This window comes from Trachinotus anak, unplaced genomic scaffold (genome assembly GCF_046630095.1).
Source record: "Trachinotus anak isolate AG129_WGS33_773 ecotype Australia unplaced genomic scaffold, CSIRO_AGI_Tana_v1 ptg000012l, whole genome shotgun sequence".
NCBI classification, from domain to species: Eukaryota; Metazoa; Chordata; class Actinopteri; order Carangiformes; family Carangidae; genus Trachinotus; species Trachinotus anak.
The window spans coordinates 11,695,379-11,715,178 of NW_027273863.1; the positions used below are offsets into that span (position 1 = coordinate 11,695,379).

Below are 19,800 nucleotides of genomic sequence, written 5' to 3' on the forward strand. Positions count from 1 at the left end.
GCTCCAGATTTAATCCAGGGTGCTAATTTCCACATACACTACTTTTGGATGGACTCAGAGACAAGTGTTTGAAATTATTCATGTAATTATATGTAATTACCAATATCCCCACAACCCCAGTTAATTGCCAACAATTTTGGTAACTGATTAATTTTTGAAAACAGCTTTTTTAAGTATAAATGCAGCTTTTCAAGTAAAAATATTTGCGAGACTCTCTGTTTTCTATGATGGTAAATACTAGATAGAGTTTTTGACTTTACAAAAGCAAAATTAAAAGACCTATTTGTAAGTTTTTCTCAGTTCTACATAGTCAGTGTTAGCAGCTGTTTACTTACCAGTTTAGAAGAAACATTGTGAGTTCAGCATCAAAATTCATTCTTTTACTCCCCAAAAGCCGTCTCCAGCGGTGGAAAGCAGCATCAATGTTAACTCTTGTTTCCACCACATCTCTTTTCCTACTAAAGTTAGCACGTTAAGCAGGTAGCCCTGTCTCATCACTTTCCGGTGCACTTTCTCACTGCATCCTCCAATCTGCCCTGAGAACATAGCACTGCTCAGAGGGCATATTATAACCTCTTGTACAATAAAAACAATGATGGCTGAAGCTCTTGTCGAGACAAGAGCAATCACCGACCATCCCCACTTGCTCCTAGCAAGAAACCGTGTCTGGCGGTAGAGAGAACTTACAAATAGCCCGTTTAACTTGGGCTTCAGGGAATAATGATTACTGTCTTTCCACTATGTTATACTCTGAACAATCAATAATTCTCTGACATGTTGATAATAAAAAGAATTGCTAGTTGCAGCCTTATAGCACCCCTATGACGGAATGATACAACCTTGCTTGAGGTTTTCTGCAGGCTAATTGCTTAACATAGAAAAAAATGAAAGCATTTTGATCAAACACAACTTTACAACAATTGAGCAAAATATAAACTAAAAAAGTAAATGCTGACACGCTCCAGAAGAGGGGCCTCGAGACTGAGGATGGAGGACCCGTCACAGTTGGTATTTTACTTCAGTGATGCAAATTCCTAACAAATTTGTCATTAATCAAATTATTTAGACCCAAATGATAAATAGAAACCTTGTGGCTTTTAGGCCCACGGATGTGAGTGGCCCCTCAGCAGCCTGCTTTGCCCGGTTGGTCCCCAGACTTAACATTATGCTAATCTCTGCATAAGAAGTGGCAAATGCAAAGTTAGCATGACCCAAACTCAGAATGACTACAATTCTGAGAATAAGAACTAGGTTAAAAAAATACCAGAATTCAAGACGTCAGACTATGCTGTAGAGACCATAGAGCGTATTTGTGATTTTCCATAAATAAAATTTACATGACTTTACTTCTTAGTTGCAGCTGCCATATGAAGTTTGTGTTGTAAACAAAGTTTGTGATTGATGTGGCAAAATGCACGTCCTTCTTTATAAAACATTTACAAAGCTATTTCATTTTAAACCTGCATTCTTTACATCCATGTTTACTTTCAAGCTTTCTTTCTTGGCACATTACTGCCACCTGTAGATCAGCGAAATAGTGTGAAAGCATCTGCAGGATTGTGCACCATCTCTCCTGGTGCGTGTGTGAATGATACAAACAAAAAGGCGACCCACATGTGACAGCTGTAGCACATGAGCCAAAGTCAAGACCTCCATGGGATACCCTCAAAGTTCACAGATAAACTGTCTGCAGTGACGCACTAACACACACAGACACAGGTGGTATCTTTAGTGTGTGCTGTCTGACTGGTTAATAACAGCTTTTATGAGGGGCACACACACTCGGATGATAAATAGTTTTGTCTTTCACCGCCTGTGTGTGTGCGTGTGTGCACGTGTGCATGTGTGTGATGGTGTTTGACGGTGTGTGAATGTGTGAGTGTGTCTGCTCTGATGAATAGCCACGGTGTCACTGAGTGCAGACCTTGACAGAGCAGAACAGATGAGATGATTCAGAAGCCAAAGCATTGTCCTGGCTCTCATCACTTCAGCCGGTGGCCCAGAGCAAATATTATCAGTGGAAGTGGATGATGGAGTGAAATTATTGAGCGGGGGGCCCTCGTTTCCTGTCGTGAAACAATCACAGCTGAAAGAGCCTAAAGACCCGAGGAGATTAAATGTTTTGCTAACGAAACAAAATGCTAGAGGGAGAAAAATGGTCATAATATCTGCCTGGAGATGGGTTTTTTTTTTTCATTTCTTCATATTTCCTGTTCTCCATAATTCTAGCATATCACCGCTTTGCTCTCTGCATTGCTTTTTTTCCTTTTTTTTTTTTTACTTTATACTCTCTATTTATCTCCTGTCCTTTTGGCCAGGAGGTTCATGGACATTTCTGGGTCGTCTGTAATGGGAAGTGTTTAGCAGAGCAGATGCATGGAGTGCTGCTCAGGCCAGCTGCTCACAGGGAGCCCAGCAGCCTCCCTCCTCATCTCTTCTGCCATCTCTCTCTCATTTTTTTTTTCTTTTTTTAAAATCTTTTTTCTTTCAAGAGAGGGAAAAAGCTTTCAGTACCTGTAGGTCTGAGCATTTCTTGCTTTGGGTAGACAAAATTCAGAAGAAATAGTTGCTGAATTATTTCACTCAGGAAACATTATTAGAGACTTTCTCAGGAAGCTGCATTTAAACAGGTTCATCATTTATACAAAACACTGTATGTATGAGCTGCACACCGCATGCAGGGTGTGTCCTTGTTACTGCTGTTGTCCTGCTCCTCCTCCTCCTCTTCCCCAAGAGACATACTCCTCATTACAAAATTTGTTGCTATAGATATACAGAACTTGATATGAAATATTGTTGAATTCTCCATTTTAGCAGCAGATTCAATTTTACTGTCTGAAGTAAATAATGGATTTGTAAAATCTAAGGTGTAAGAAGTTTAATTCTATTAATATTTTATTTGTACACCACGAAATGCAGTAGTGTAAAACACACAACTGATAGAAAAATATAGCTATGATAACAGAAAAGAGTGGGTTGTTGCCACAATATAAGAAATTATATTCACTAGACAAAATAATTTATACAGTTAGATTTATATGCATCATGGTTTATTAATCAGTTTTTACCCAGAATTATAGCAGAGGGTGTGTACTGGCAAATTCCTGGATTGCTGGACGGCTCCAGCAGTGAGGAAAAAATGTCTCTCTCTTTGCCTTTTCCTGTCTTTTGATGTATGTGTGCAGTAAGCATGTCACTGGATGGCTGACTGAATTACAGTTTGGTCAGGATCACGTGATTTGTAGGCCACGTGTCCTTGGATGAAGATGGCATTGATCAGTCAGGAGGAAAAAAAATCTCTTTTCGTCTAAATGAACAATAAAACCAAGTAAAACAATAAATCCCCCTCAGGGACCACAGATGAAACTGCCAACAAATTAAATTTGTTGTGTTTTCATAAGATGACATCTTGTAGAATACCATGTGACCCTTCCCTTCTGTCTCTTACTGTGTGTTTTTCTCTTCATCATTTCAGCTTGACGTACTTCTCACTTCCTCCCCGGCCCACTGTCCTGCAAACTGTGATGTGACTGAGGCTGCCTGCGGCTGGAAGATGACTTACTGTATCTCTCTCTCTCTCGCTGTCTTGCTCACTGACTCATTCACGGACTTGGAGCTCGGACCAAATGCTAATCCTGGCATTCAGATCTGAGCTGTGGATGCTCCCCAGTGCAGAGAGACATGGCTGTGGCAGCTTCAGCAGAGAGGGAAACGCTGGGGCAGAAGGATGAGCCTTTGTGCCTGTGTGTATGTGTGTGTGTGTGTTTTATTTCCACACACACACGTTTTCTGTGCACATTCACAAAAGCACCTGTAAAGCACCTGTTAGAACAATAACAAAGCTGTTCTCATCCACTGCAGGAGCTGAAAATGCAGATTTTGCTAACTGGGAAAACCCAGGGGACACAGATGTTCTGAAATCCTCTAAAAATGGACAAAGTAGGAAGTCGATGAGACCACTTGTGCTAAGCAGTTCAAGGAAAACTGGAAGGAGATGGATGGGAAGGCATGGGGAAAACCAGTAAGCAGCTAAATAAGCAAATTGCCCTCTGGAGGTAAACAGCCAGGGGGGTAGTGCAGGAGATGCTGATATGATTAATTGAAGTAGGACAGCCAGGGACACAGTAGAGGACCAGCACTGCAGAGGAAACGAGGTAGAGGACAATCCTCGGCCATCTACAGGATGAAACTATATACTCAGACTACATATAGCTTCACAACTTGGTGTAGTATCTGCCTGCGGCCACTATCAGTACATTGCTTCCTCATTGAATTACAATGAAATAGAGAGAGAGGCAGAGAGAGAGAGAGTGTGTCAATAGAGCGGAAGAGAGAGGACATTATGTCACGTCAAGGTAAAACTACGTACACGCACTGCGGATGGCCTCACCCACATTTGTACCAGCTGCATGTAGATGTGAGGAGGCAACATGAACGGTGTAAAGCTCTGTGTCGAAACCTCACCTCGCATGTAATTTTAATCTTTCTATCTCAGTGTGCCATGCATAATCACTGAGGATCCAGACAGCAGTGTGTGTGTGCGTGTGTGTGTGTGGAAAGGAAAGGAAAGGAAATAGACGGAGAGGGAACGGGTGGGTGCTGCTCCCAGGCTGCCAGAGGAGTGTGTCCTTGGACTGCCCTCATCTCTGACGCACACACCCACCCACCCCGTCACACACACACACACACACACACACGCACACACACACATGCACATGCACATACACTGCCACTGGTTCATTTACTCTCTCTCCATATCAGACAAATACAAAACCAGGGTTTGCGTGTGAACGCACGCGCTCCTAGGTACGGGAATAAATACACTTACTGCTGCGCTATGTGTGTTGACATGCACACATACACACACACACACACACACGCACACACACATACACACATATAAGCAGAAAGCTCTTAGACTGAGCTCAGACATCTCATCAGGGATGCAGCAGAGCCCCTGTCTGCAGAGAGAGAGAGAGAGAGATCTCATCTGATGTGGTGTAGGATGAGGGTGGAGGGGCTGCTGGCTGATTTACAAGGTTGAGGTGTGTGTGTGTGTGTGTGTTTGTTTGTGCACATGTGTTTGCAGCTACAAGTGTAACTCCAGGAGGTATGTTAAATGTTCACTCACAAACACAAACACAATCACACACACACACACACACACACACACTGCATTTATCACACTGCATTTTGAACAACAGAGACACACCAGTGAATAAAAGTCCACACACAGAGATAAGTATGCCAATGCGCTCATCTTTTTATTGCACAACAATGTCTTTTTACGAACGCTTAAACAACATTGCCACTGACTGACAGACCAGCTTATTGAGAGAGACCAGGGTGTGGCTCTGTGTTCTCGGCCAGCAGAGGTGGTGGACAAGACAGCCTTTTGGACGCAGGTTCAAATCAGCCCCTTGCCGTCGCCGCCAGCTGTATCTCAGTCTGAAAGGACTGGACGGCGACAAATATCACCAGCATCCAAAGTATCCACCTGATCCTATGAGATCGATTTGAAAGTGCTGCGGCTCAGGCTGGGTGCTGATTTGTCCCTGGATTGTAGACATCAACTTAGACAGAGCTGGAGTTCTGACATACTTGAACCTTTTTTGTTAAGAGCAGAAGCCAAGCACAGCCTGAGATGGTTGCAGACTGGCCTCCAGAGAAAGAGAGAGAGAACACATGCTGTGTCAGATATCTGTGCTGTTGTCTACATGGTGCTGGTAAAGTGTGTCTGGATGCCCACACCGAGCTGCTCGTGCAGGCTGTGGAATGCTACTAAGTCTAGGGATGTGCCAAAGTCATTTCTAGGAGCATTACAGTGTTTTGTTATTTTTTAAAATTTGTCTTTTAATTTTTTTTTTTTTTTTTTTTTTTTTTTCTTAGAACAAATGGAGTTATGACCATGTAACACTTTCCAGCTGGTGCTGGCGCCTCTCTTAGCCTCACGTGGGTTTCAAACCCCCTAAATGGCATCATATTCTGAAGTGGGACCAACATTATAGAAGGAAAGGCACAGGAACACACACACGCACACACAAACTCAAGCACACAATACACAGAGTCCTGAAGCAGAGAGAAGGCTTAGGTAAGCTAAGCAGGCTACAGTAGCTACGACACAAAGGTTTAACTGTTAGACTAAATAAAATCATTGTACAGTAGTTGGTACACGACAATGTCTAGATTTGAAGGTCCCACTAAGAATCGTACATAGAACTCTGCTTAGATAAGAAAAATACAAACATGCACTCTGCTATTATCTGTCAAGGTAACTCAACCAGGAGACGAGCTCGTGACTGCTGTGGCTTGTGAGCCAAATTCAGCCTTAGAGAGATCTTTTTTTTTTTCTTTTTTTTTTTTTTTTTAATAGCAAACACCAGATCAGTGTGCAACCAGCATCAGAGTCTACAGAACTGTGCAACATTATAGTTTGAGAAAGATTTTCCAGCATGTGCACAGCCTAGTTTTGTTTCTGTATTGTTATTGATATTGTGCAGGCATCTCCACAGTTTCAGTTGTTATTTACTTTTGTCATTTTTGGCTCTGTGCAGCAAGCAGGTCATCTAAGCTAACGTCTAGACTGCCGATATCCACCAGAAGCCTGTCAGAGCTCACCCTCTCACTGTAGAAAATGTTTCTTATACAGCAGGTTGTGGTAAAAACACAACAATGTGCCCCACATCTCTGTGTATACCATATGTACAGAACATGAAAGTACAGAGTACAGCGCGCATGGTGTTGGAAGGCTCAAACCAACAAAAATGTGCAATTTTGTGTTTCCCAAATCAGGGAAAATTATATATACTGACATTGTCATTTTAATTCAGCGATACTAATCTTCATCTAATGTTTTTACATATATTGCAAGTTGAAAATAAAAACACGTATTTGCATTTTTACAGGCACATACATACCACAAAAATAGACTATGTGGAAACTAGATATACTAGGCACAAGGTATATACAGTCCATGTGCATGGGGCACATTGTAAAAACAATAACCAAACAAAATATACCGATAAATCAAAGACACTTTTACAAACAAAAATAATACCCTGATTTGCTAACATATCAACACCAAGGCATTCAGTACCCTTAATATCTGGTACAGCAAGAATGAGAGGTTTGAAACTCAGATGCTCTCAATAATTGTCAGTCAGTGTCAAACATGTATGAGGGATTTCAATCCCACTTCACAGCAAGGTCCAGAAGAAGAACCATTAAACAATCGCACTTTGAACCCCCCGTCATCAGGCAAATACAGCGCTATATCACACACACACGCGCGCGCGCACACACACACAAACATGTCGGCGGTGGCTGGAGGCCAACTGACTGATCACACTTGTGACACAGACACAAAACAGATAACTGGCAGAAGTATGTGCTTGGCCAGGGCTGTATCAGCCTCATAGCTGAGGGTTCAAACAGAGCAGTACTGATCAAAGTGTCTGGGATGCCATCCTTTGAGTGGGAGTGAATTACACACTACAGTATCTTATTGGATGGATGCAACGAAACAGAGACGGTGCCTGATATTGCCTGAAACATTAGCTCTTTGACTCTCCTTCCATCTTGCTCTCACTGACTGTGGACTCATTCAAATACCATCAGCACAGTCCTGATAGCAGCTTAATAGGGCAAACTCTGGTATTAGCACAAAGGAATAGGGAAGAGGACCAATTGATTGCACTGGAACAGTATTGAAGCACACAACAGCTACTGACTCAAATGGACTCAGTTCATTCACAATCGTATTGGCATTTTGGCATGTACCTTTCCCATAGGAAAAAAGCAATACAAAGTTCCTGTGTTGCTGATGAAGCGGGTCGCAGCACTGTGACCCAGGTGTGACAGAGAACGAGGTTTAGTGCATGTTATTGATCAAACAGAACGTGAAAATGTGGCTGCTCTACAGTGACAATGAGCCCGGGATTACAATAATGAAGCCCTTGGATAAAAACAATCACCTACACCTTGTTTCAAGACTTGAACAGCTCTCAGGAAGAGTGATCAGGACAAAATGGCTGCAGTGAGTTATGCTAAAAACAATCGAAGGTTTATGACTCCACTAAATCTGCCTTGTTTTTCTCGGCCAATCAAAATTCAAGGGGAATCTTTCAGCATGGTTAAATCAACAAGTTGATTATGGGAGGATAGACAGGTCTACATAAATCAATGAAAAGCCACGCTGTGGCAATCAATACATCTCTCTGGAAAGGTAGCAAACCTGAGTGAAATGTCCATCGCATCGATTTTACAGTTTGGCTCTGGATCAATGCTCAGAGCTGAAAATGTTGGATGCGGTGTTTGTTTAACACATTGAATCAGCTGCATATTTTCTATCCCAATTGAATTCTGTTTTCATCCTTACAGTTTAACCAGATAATGGTTCCAGGAGAAGTACTGCAACCATTTTAAGAGAATAGAGCATTGATTTTCATTTTGATTACAAGGTCGTAGTGCAACACAAGGTGCTTAAATGGATGTCCTCAGTGCTCACATTAGACCGAGGAGTTCAAAGTGGTTACGACTCTCTCTCGTTCACACCCACTTCAATAAATGCACAAAAAAAAAGTCCTCTCATGTTAGTTCTGGGGATGGGGTGGAGTCGGGGTAGCATTCAGGTTAAATACAGCAACGTTCAACCCAGAGAAGCATCATCGAACCTAAAAAGATCACACAGACACTCAGCAACACATACAGCAATGCCCACAACCCCCTTGCATCATAAAAGCTTCTTTAAATCTCTGTCCCTTTATTTACATGGCAGTTTATATCTGATTAGCTGTCTTCCTTCTCGTATGGCATACATTCAGCAAGAGAAGGCTTTTAGGCTCAAAAGGATCAGAATATTTAGAATAAATCTAACTAAAGCCTCAACACAATCCCAAAGTTTGAACTATGGGATTGTTGTGGATCTAAATGTTGAGGCATTTGTGGGAGTTTTGGGTGATGTGGGGCACATAGAGACTTCAATATGGGGCAACAACTTTTTTTTTTTTTACAGGTGAGGCATTCTGGCCCCATATTGCCCACCCCAAATCCCCCATTCATCTTACAATTGAATATCTTCGAATAGGCTTTAAAGTGACGTTTTTGAGGATTTGACTTGCTGAACTCAAAGTGTGGATTCCTCCTGTGACTCTAAACCAGTTTTCAGCAGTTTGTCCCTTCTGTTTTTACGAAATTGACACTGCACATCCTCTCATTCCTTCAAACATTTTTGGTTAAGGTAACAACATGGTCACTGGATTACAATACCTCAAGTGAAGCCACAACAGCTGCTGGAGTCTTTAAGATTTCACATTAAAAAGAAAACAAAAGGAAAAAGAGAGAAGTTCACTTTCCTGTACAGCATATGTATAGATATTTATATTCATATATATTTATATATAGGCAGGGTAGAGTATTGCAGAATTATATTGCATGTGTTAATCAATAAACCTAGACAAAAACAAGCAAGTATACAGTATGGGTTGTTCACAAATGTTTCCTTTCAATAAAGCTCAGATAATTTAACCACCTATGCCTTCAGGGTTACAATCAGTACGCTGACCAAACAGCTGACCACCTCCCAGATGTTTCATGAAAACAGGTCAGAGCCACTGTCAGCATGTCAAACCAATAACACTTGACAAAGCAGTGTAGAGAGTATGTGAGTCCGTTCTCTGAAAATAGAACCAAAACGTACCGACAAACTCACGCACACAAACTTACACCCACATATATACATACACACAAACCAAATATATGGCTTCTAACGTTGAATCAAGGCAGTTAAATAAATGGCATTTTCTTCTATGTTTCTTTTTTAGTTGATACAGACACAACCAGACTTTGTGTTCAAGCTCAACTTTGGTTTGGGTAGATACAATGAATATAATATCCTTCCGTACTTTTTTCATCATCTATTTACACATCGATGTAAGATCGACCAGCGGTCTAAAACACTATTTTCACTACTATTTTAAACAATATGAAGAGCAATGTGTTCTTTTGCTACGACAGCTTATACAGAAAAATTACACTCAAAACACTTTTTGAACGCTTAAAATGTCATTGTCATTTGACCTCAAGTCCCTGATTTTCATTTTTAAGTCCAGCTCCTGCTAGATTGCATTGCATGGATTCTACACAGTATGCAATAGTTACATTTATCATACTTTTCTTCATATCTTTACAGTAAAGAGAGCGATATACAGTAGGTGTTTGGAAGCAGAGTGTAAGGGGTGATACTAAGACTAAAGGTGCTGGCACAGTAGACTAGACCAGTTCAACCTTAAGTTATACTAGTTTAATTGTATAGACTCCTCCTAGCCAAAGTGTCTCAAGACTCTGAGTTGCTCTTTTCCTTCTGCTGACACCAGCACACAGTGCATCCAGGACAAATGACTGGTGGCGAGGGCGGTAGCTGATTGGTCATTTAGCAGGCTGACAGATCAGCTGGACTGACCTAAAACAAACAGATTCTCCTACAAAAAAGGCCTCTTTCCTGAACTCTACCAGGGTCACAAGTTGGAAGACAGCCGGGATCTGGCAGAGTCTAGCTCTGGAAGGCTGACAATTGAATCTTTCTTGGGAACTCCAGAGTCTGGAGGTCCTGATCCAGCAGCTGCTGCTACTGCCCCCATTCCAGCAGGTCCACCGGGAGGCGGTGTGGAGGCAAAGGCCACCCTCTGTTGAGCTCCTGCCGATCTCCCCACCCCTGAGGACCCGGGCATGCCCGGGTGAGGGGGCTGAGGGGGGCCGATGGAGGTGTTGGAGGTGCGGGTGGAGGGAGGAGGGCTGGGGGCTGCAGAGGCAGCTTGTGGTGGTCCCTCTTGGGGGAGCGAAGGCTGGGAGGCAGACAGGGCCCGGGTATCCTGGCTCAAGGTGCCTGCATGAAGGGAGTGGGTGCTCTTGTGTGAGGCAGGCCTCTGCTGGGTCTGTGTGGGGCTGGGTGCATGGTGCTGTACTAGGGACAACTGGGACCCAGAGGGTCCTGCGCTCGCCATGTACTGGAAAGTCCGTCCTGAAGCTGCGAGCGGGCTTTGGACGGGAGGGCTGGAGATTGCAGATCCAAACGCCCCTCCGAGCGTCTGAGGTGGTTGAGATTGAAGAGGAGACATGGAGACTGGGCTGGAGAGGTTCTGCATCACCTGGAACCTTCGCACCATACGAGGAGACTGCAGAGTCCCTGGACCCACCAACGGACTTGCCATCTGAGGGCAGAAGCTCATGGCCACAGCCTGCTGGAGGGTGGCGATAGCAGAGCCTGTCTGCGGCTGACCAGGGGGAGCAAAGATACCACCAATGGAAGGGGTCATAGACATGGCTCGTGGCCGCTGCAGGTCCACCAGCTTCACCATCTCACGGTCGTACTTGACAATCTCCTGGATCATCTCATTCTCCCGGTTGTTAAAGACGCCAGAGTTGAGATCATGCTGAACCTTGTGCATCAGGATAGAGTTCTTTTTACCTGCAGAAACAAATTAATGGATTGATTATTAAAGAGCTACAAGCAGAAATGAGAAAGGACAGGACAGGGAGGACAAAAAGCAGAACAAAGCATAAATATGTGGGGAAAAAGGATTTGGGAAAGAACAATACGAGGCAGATAGAGCATGTGATGTCCTTCAGACCAGGTACATCCTCTAGCAGAACAAGCCCGCAGGAAAATGGACGTGTCACCCTGTACTCTCATCTACTGTTACAGTGTCCTGTGTCATTCTGAGGGAACGGCACGGCTCATTTTACTGCCTATTTCAACATTAATATTCTGGAAACATTTCCTGAGCACAATATCATTTTGTTTTCTGTAAACGGGCTTCATTTTAGAGTGCATGCTTTGTGTACTTTTTAAATTTTAAAAAAGAGTTGCAGGCAGAGACTCCTAGTTGCTTGGTATGATGCTATGTTTCACAGGGTAAATTCACCCAAATGTCAGGGCCAAATCTTATGTATGCAACCCCCCCTTATTTCCCCCTAAAGTTTCTCTGTAAAGTTCTGTTTTGATTTAGTTTTTGTTTACCTATGCGGTCTAGACGGTCAATGGCAACAGTCTCAAAGGCTCGTCTCATCATGGGATATTCTTCCAGCACCTCATTGAAGTGGTCAACAGAGAGAGAGTAGAGTCGACAGTAAGTCTCTGCTCGCACGCTGGCTGTTCGCCGACCCCTCGTCAATAAACAGATCTCTGAAACGGGGAAAGAGAAAGTGCAAAAGCTTAAAAAAAGAAAGTTAAAAGGAGAGAAAAACACAGGGAATGTACAACCTGCTGCCTACCTCCAAAATAAGAGCCATCAGAGAGTTTCATTGCAAGGGTGCCCTTGGTGATGACGCTGCAGACTCCGTGCTGGATGAAGTACATTTTCTTTCCGATTGTGCCCTCCCTTATAATGTAATCATGTGGCTGGAACACCTCAAAACGCAGCTTGGTCAACATGGCTGTCACAAAGTTCGGCTCTGCGTTGGCAAACAGTGGCATGGACGCCACCAATTTGCGACAGTTGAAGTTGACAATTTCCTAAGATAAAACACATTGCTTGGTACATACTGTACAAGACTGAGGTGTCCCTCTGCATGCAAGTATAAACGCACATCTTGTACACGTGGGATAAACAAACTACAAAATAAAGGTTGGAAAGAAATAGTATGAACAGAGTAAATCATTTTAACTATGTCATGAACAAAAATAATCTTTAAGTACATTATCAGTGTATATCTTACCACAATAAAATTAGAAGTTGATACTTAAATGTTGAAATTGTGTGTTTACCTCTCTGAGAGGCTCGCTGAGTTCTCCCAGAATGCTCTCCTCGTCAAACATCTTGCCCTGGTATCTGTGCTCATAATAATCATGGATTTTCTGTCGGAAGTCAGCAGGAAGCTTGTGGAAGGACATATACTGCTCCACTTGTTTGTACTGAGAGGGAGTGGGATGGACAGAGATAATGGCCGGTTAATGCAATGCATAAAATGATTTTAAAAACACATCTGCAAGAACAGTTTTATTAACCCTCAGTCAGCATGTTAGCTTGTGTATTACCTAAACAAAGATGGGGGCAGGTGATATTCTATAATTTTCTATGCAAATCCTGTGAAAACACACACAGAAAAAAAAATAATAGAACTGATCCTCTAAATATTGTGTGTGTAGCTTAAGTTATACCTCTGTGCCATAAAGCATAAAACGTATCAGTGAGCCACACTATTTAGCTAATTTTGCGTCAGTCCCACAAACAGTGACCTATTGTTGGTAAACACTCACAGAACATCAAATGTGTAACTTTCTGCAGCTGAAAATAGTCCCCAAAAATAGGCAATTCTTCGATAGAATATTACGAGCTTTATTCTGTAAATAAACTAACAAAGGCTGTAAGGTTACGATGCAATTGGTTAAACAAGTTGCAACCATTTCTGACTACTGTGTATATACAGCAAGAACTGCAAATCACATACAGCAAGTACGCAGAGGTCATTGTATATTTTAAAATCATTTTTATGAAGCCACCTCAGAAGCACAGCAAAGTGATGTTTGTGCAGCAGTTACACATTTGTTTTTTGTTTTACACTGAGACCTAGACTCAGTTGCCAGTCTAATACAGCAGCCCTGCAATAGATCCTACCTTCATGAAAGCTTTAATGTTCAGTTTATAGTGAAACTTTTCAACTTTATGGTCACTTTGGAGGCTGTTATTTATTGTACTGTTGACTTAGGTTTTATTATTTTTTGTAGTATTTTTTTTTGCACAACACAATTCAACAGCACCACAAACTACGGCCTCCACAAGGGATACAACTTCTCAACAACAACAAACATGGTATCTTATTTGAGGTGGTTGCAAGAGTATTTCTCTCGTATTTCTTCCAGTGAGTCAACAAAGACAACACAAACAACCACACAGAACAGAGCAAGCTCACGCCCTTCAGCTGTCAACTGAAATGAACACACTCGGTCTTTGATCAGTGCTAGCCAGAAGTTAATCAATGCCAGATCAATAGAAAGTGAAGGGTCCAACATGGCAACAACACAAACAACCAGCCTCTATTGTTGAGATATGCTAATCACAATCTATACCAAAGTGCCAACCATGGAGGAACCAAAAAAAAAAAAAACGTGGCCGGGCTGCAGAGAGGGGGAGTGATAGATGTGGCGGTACAGAGGACAGACAGTAAACTGTTGAGAGAAAAAGATTTCTGCTTGTACTTTGCTGTCAGTCTGTGTGCACTTCAGCTCAAATGGGAAGCTCAATAAGACCACAGCTCAACCCGGCACCTATAAAACTGTCCAGACACGCTCAGCAGGCTGGCACATATTGACTGAAGAAGTCATCTTCTGTTCCACCTCTATCCCATTGGTTCTAAAACTCTACTACTGTGTGGCGGGTGAACGACACAAAAACTGTCGGCTGGCATCAGGTGACAGTCCCCTTGACTGTGGCTTCAGTGGGTTTGCTTCAGAGAGGAGAGGCTGCAACACAACTGGAAGATCCCAGGTTCACCTCTGCTACATTCAGCTGCAGTCAGCAGCCATGTGTCCTGTCAGAGCAAAACAATGAGGTCCACCTGCTCACACACACTGTTTACAAGTTCTGGATCCTCAAGAGCATCTGACTGGAAATTGTTTCCTGTCACAAACAGACAGGCTCGCTCTGTGTTTACAGAGGAGAGACACATTTGGCAAACAAAGACATTAAGTTGCACATAACTCAATTCTAATGTACCTAAGGATTATGCTTATCTCAAACCTTGAAACACAGGGCAACAAAATCCTCTCTTTTTTTATTCCCGACTTCATGCCGGCAGGACAGTAACTCACGTTGAGCAGAAAATAATCCTAATTACCCTACCACAGATAATTTTTTCTTTGCACCTAAAACAACAAACTAAATCCCATCATGTGAGCACATTTTCAAATAATTAGGGTTAAAGTAGCAAGAAAATTATTCATAGTAGAGATTTTATTCATGGTATTTACAATGTAGTCACAAAGTATGAAGACAGCACAACACTTTGTTCTTCTTCTTTAATACAGACTCAATTTCAAGGGACTGAAATAAACAAATGAAGTTACATAATCATAAATAAAGTTTGGTTGTGAATGACTGACTGGACTCAGCAGACACTAGGCATCTTCCCTCATGGTGCTCTGCCAGGTTTGTTCACAAGCCATCTTCAGATTTTGCTTATTTCAGGTTTAGTCTGGTCTTCAGGCCAGACTCTAAGACAAACATTGAACACCCACAAACACTTGTCTTTCCAGTGAATTTGGACATAACAATTTTAAGGCGTTAATATTCCATTGAGTATAAAATATTTTTTGTGCTTTTTTTGTATGTACATCATAATGATGAGTTTGTGGAGGGTGGGGGGGGGGGGGGGGGGGGAGTGTCCTGACTCACTTCCTGTCTCATCTCGGGTAAACGTTTGTGTCTTGTGGGAAACCTACAGTGCTCATGCGACCATGGTAAACACTACCTGCTAAAAATCAGCATGTTAGCTTTGTCATTGTGAGCATGTTAGCATGCTGCTGTTAGCTCAAAGCACAGCTGTGCCTAAGCACAACTTGACAGAGCTGCTTGCATGGCTCTAAATTCTTCTCTCGCTTTTGAATGTCACCACTTTGAAAATCTAAGAGTCTAATCCATAGGAAGTTGTAGCATCTCACTTGTAGAGCAGCAGGTGGTAAAAGCTTTAAGCCTCATAGTGTTGGATTACAGAGCCAAAGCAACAGAAACAAATACTTTCTGTGCTGAGTGTAGGTTCAGTGTTATCCCACTAATGTTACACCACACACTGTTTCTGCAGAGGGGAGGTGGGCCTACATCACCCCTCAGCACTCTGCACTGCAGGCAGGTAAAAAGTGTTGTCACTCTGCCCAGAAAAAAACAGGACATGTTTCTGACTGATACCGTCATCCCCCCTGCTTCATTCTGCCATATAACATGAACATCCTCTACGTCAGGAAAAGTCTCCTGGGCGGGGACAGCTGCACAGCTCGGGTGATGGAGTTAAGCAACACAGAGTCTCACCTGCGTGAGTAACTCTGTTTCCTGACATCTGCAGATGGAGGGTGGCCTAAAGAAATGACCCCGTGTCACAACTCTTTACCCGGCATGTCAAAGCTAACGCTGCAGCTGGTGTCTCTTTTCATAGAGGAGAATTGCTGATTGTGAACAAAGTGCAGGTTTGGGGTTTTCTGGCAGGGAGGAAAAACCTCACACTCCTCGCAGAGATGCAGCGGCTGAGCAGCTGCAGTGAGACACAAAAGTCATTCCGGCCGATTGTGGCTCGGCTAAGTCTGAACGAGTGAGGCAGCAAAAGCCTATCTGATTGAACTTAGATGGTGGCATTTAATGACTTGACTTTGAGAGCCATGTCACAGTGCGCCATATCGATCATCGTCGGGCCGACCTGAAGTCTCTCCAGTGTCACGGAGGAGGGGGAGCATGCGTTTGACTGGTGCATCGCAGAACCCAGAGGGGACTGACAAACACCCAAATGAGATTGAAAATGACATCCACTTTCTGTGTCACTTTGATGACAGTGTGTGCGACAGCAAAACACTTCACTGACATTTTGTCATCTAAACTGCTGTTTTGGGAACTCTTTGCATTTTGTGATTTGTCATTCAGAGGAAAATTTATGGAGAGTTTTGTTTCAAACTTTGATTAAATTTTCCACTTTTTAGCTCATGAACTACTGACCCAACACAGCTGCCAGTGTTTTATCATCCCCTCATCCTTCTTTCTTCCTATCCTGTCTTTTCATTTAGTTTATTTTTCTTTCTTTAATTTTCTTGCCTTTATATTCCTTTCCTTTTCCTCTTCTTCTCTTTCCTATCCTATCCTTACTTTTTTCAGTTCCTCTCCTCTTCCACCCTTTCCTGTCTTACCTTCCCTTCTTTCCTACCCTCCCTTCCCCCCAATCTCTTCTCCTCTCTTCTCCTCTCCTCTAATCTCCTCTCCTCTCCTGTCTTTCCTTCCCTTCTTTTTTCCCTTCTTTCCTACCCTTCCTCTTCTTTCAGTTCCTCTCCTCTCCTCCTGTTCCCTTCTTTTTTCCTCTCCTCTCCAGCTCACTCATCCCACAACTTCTCTCCATCGGAAATCCTAATTTGAGTTCATCCCAAACGGCCATGTGGATGTATAATTCATTCACTTCATTCCCGGCTAAATCGCCTCATTACATTATGAAGCACATTCACCAAAGAGAGGAAAATCAGATAGCAGTAAGTCAGCTTGTCTTGTCTGTCTTCAATTCAAAGATGTGTACAGAGGGAGGAACAACACACTGTGGGGTCTCACACAGTACAAAGTCTCATTAAATGAAATGAGACTTCTAAGGAAAATCCTGTAATTCAGTCAAAGGGAGTGACGAGCAAAGGAGACCGGCTGATAAGAGTTTGCACATCAGACACACTTCCTACCAGAGCAGTGAAAATCATTTGGCACAACCACAGGGACACTGTTTTTGTTGTAGACGATGGTGAACAGGAATCTCTCTGGCCACTATCTTTGCAAAGTCAGCCTCGCTCTGGATAATTGAAGCGATCAGTGACAAGCAGTCTGGCTGAGAGAGAACAAATCACTGTTGTTGATGGTGTCAGTGACACAAAGACGGAGAGGAGGAGGGGGGAAGAAGGTAGAAAACAGCATGTTGTATCCTGTGCAGTGCCACATCATGGCAGAGAGCTCAGACTGCTGTCTGCTCCCTGTCTCGCTGACTGAGATTAGTCTCTACAAGAGAGAGGAGCTGAATCAGTGTAAAACCCCTGTGAGGCCATTAAGAGCTGATTATGGATGCACAAGGTGTATTGGTGTAGAGTCACATTACTAATACACTGTCTGTTGCATGTCTTAAAGGCACAATCTGTGATCTAAAGGGAAGACTGGTAATACAAAACACAAAATTGTAATCTCTTATTTTCTCAAAATATCATTGTTCTCCTGTTAAAAACCATATATCTCCAAAATGTCAACAGCCCTGTTTCCTGCTTCATGATAATGCATTTTTCAGATATTCCTGTGGGTTTTTTAATGGTTTATTTTTAGTTTAATAAGTAGGAGGTGGTTTAAAAATGTTCAAATTTAGAGATGCATGATTTTCACTGTACTGCAACATAAGGACCAAAACCAAAGAAAGACTAAACATTATTCTGCAGTGTTTCTAAATGCTAAATATTCCTTAAATAAGTAATATTTGTAAATAATAAATTAGAATAGGCCTGTATTTGGAATTATGACGCACACAATGCTGATTTTTCATCTATAACTACAACTTGCAAATTATGTGAATATTTCTAAGATTTATGTTGTCAAAAAATGAGGAAATAACAAAATGAATAGGTCTGTTTCACTGAAGATATTTTTTTTGACATTTCATAGTAAGAATCATATTAAAAAATTAAGCATAGCTTAGGCTTAATGTTTTTAGTAACATATGCGCTTTTACTGCTGTGACAAGTCAAAATGTCTGCTGTGGAAAAAAAAAAGCCTCTGCAGTGGCTGAGTGATTACAGAGATGAACGCTGCGAGCTGAACATAGTTAGCATGTTTGTCAAACTACATAGTGCACTCTCCACCTACCCCTGATTAACAAGTCACTGTTAAAGGCTTTGCTGTGACAGTTCAGTGATTGCAGGACCCAAATTCAGTCACTCATGAGGGCAGGTAGTTGCAGAGATGATAATTTAATGATGAAAATAAACAGGCACACAGGCAGATGATTCGACAGGAAGGGGGTAAAAAAAAAAAAAAAAAACTGGAACAGACAACAGAACTCCACACAGGTTGCAGACGCAAAGGGAAACACTGGGGAACAAACGCAGGAAACATAACAGACAAAGTGACAAAGAATGAAGAGAACAGAGAGACTTTAATACTCCGGTGAGGGCAAGATCATAGACACAGGGGAAAAAAAGACAGAGGTTGTGTCCGAAATCACTCACTCATTCACTTCTCCCTACTCACCATGTAGGTAGTTCTACGTGGACGACTACAAAATGAACAAAACACTGTCGGACATTATTCAGGTCATTTTCTCTGCCCCGTTTTTCCTTACTTCAGCAGGAGTACAATGCATGATGGTGTATATTGTGTGGTTAGTGACCATTGGCTGTACTCTAATTTTCACAATGCATTGTAGGATACTATGAGTCCACTGCACAGGGTATAATAATTCTCACTATAGCCTACATTCAAACAGCACGACTAAATTGCAAACTCCCTATATAGTTGACTATAAAGGGAGCAGTGAGTGATTTCAGACACAACCAAGGAGTAAAACAATCAACAGACACACAAGGAAGTAATTTCAAAATAGAGCAGGAAATAAGAGTCCAAAGAGTCACTGAGGGCAGATTGTGACACCTGCACGGCTGTTTTCACCTGTCAGATTGAAGTTAGGCAGAGAGGTGCCCAAATTTTAGGAACCAGTTATAAAGGTGTAACCTCTCCCACCCTACCTGGTGCCACAGGGTTGACAGGAGGTTGAGACAGACGTCAGTCCAGCACAGTACTACTGTACATGCCACATTTACGTCATTTTGTTGGACCAAAAAATTTTCATGTCAGCCACACCCTGAGATCTTGTGAATTTCTGTCAGTCAAGATATCTCTACAGAATCAACAGCCACCATCACTGCATCTAAATAAAATCCAATTTTGAAATATTGCAATTAAATATGTTTGTGTAATTTAAAAACAAGCTATACACAGTCTGTATGTGGTTTCACCAAAAGCAGCAGTGGGTGTGAAAACTCGCTGGTTGACATAAAGGGAGGTTTTCTTCTTATTCAGCTGGTGGTGCATGAAA

The 19,800-nt window shown here is 42.4% G+C and overlaps 1 protein-coding gene across 1 annotated transcript in view; it reads right to left on the reverse strand.

The window, feature by feature from the left end:
- Positions 1-5,239: 5,239 nt before the first annotated feature.
- The window catches only part of LOC139629487 (potassium/sodium hyperpolarization-activated cyclic nucleotide-gated channel 2-like), a 32,709-nt gene continuing 18,148 nt past the window's right edge, over positions 5,240-19,800 (reverse strand). Inside the window, exons 5-8 of the mRNA XM_071492126.1 lie at positions 12,764-12,910; positions 12,271-12,511; positions 12,017-12,181; positions 5,240-11,464 (exon numbers count right to left, since the gene is read on the reverse strand). Of these exons, the coding sequence (XP_071348227.1) occupies positions 10,515-11,464; positions 12,017-12,181; positions 12,271-12,511; positions 12,764-12,910 (1,503 nt within the window). The 3' untranslated portion in view covers positions 5,240-10,514. The remainder of the gene's footprint in view (positions 11,465-12,016; positions 12,182-12,270; positions 12,512-12,763; positions 12,911-19,800) is intronic.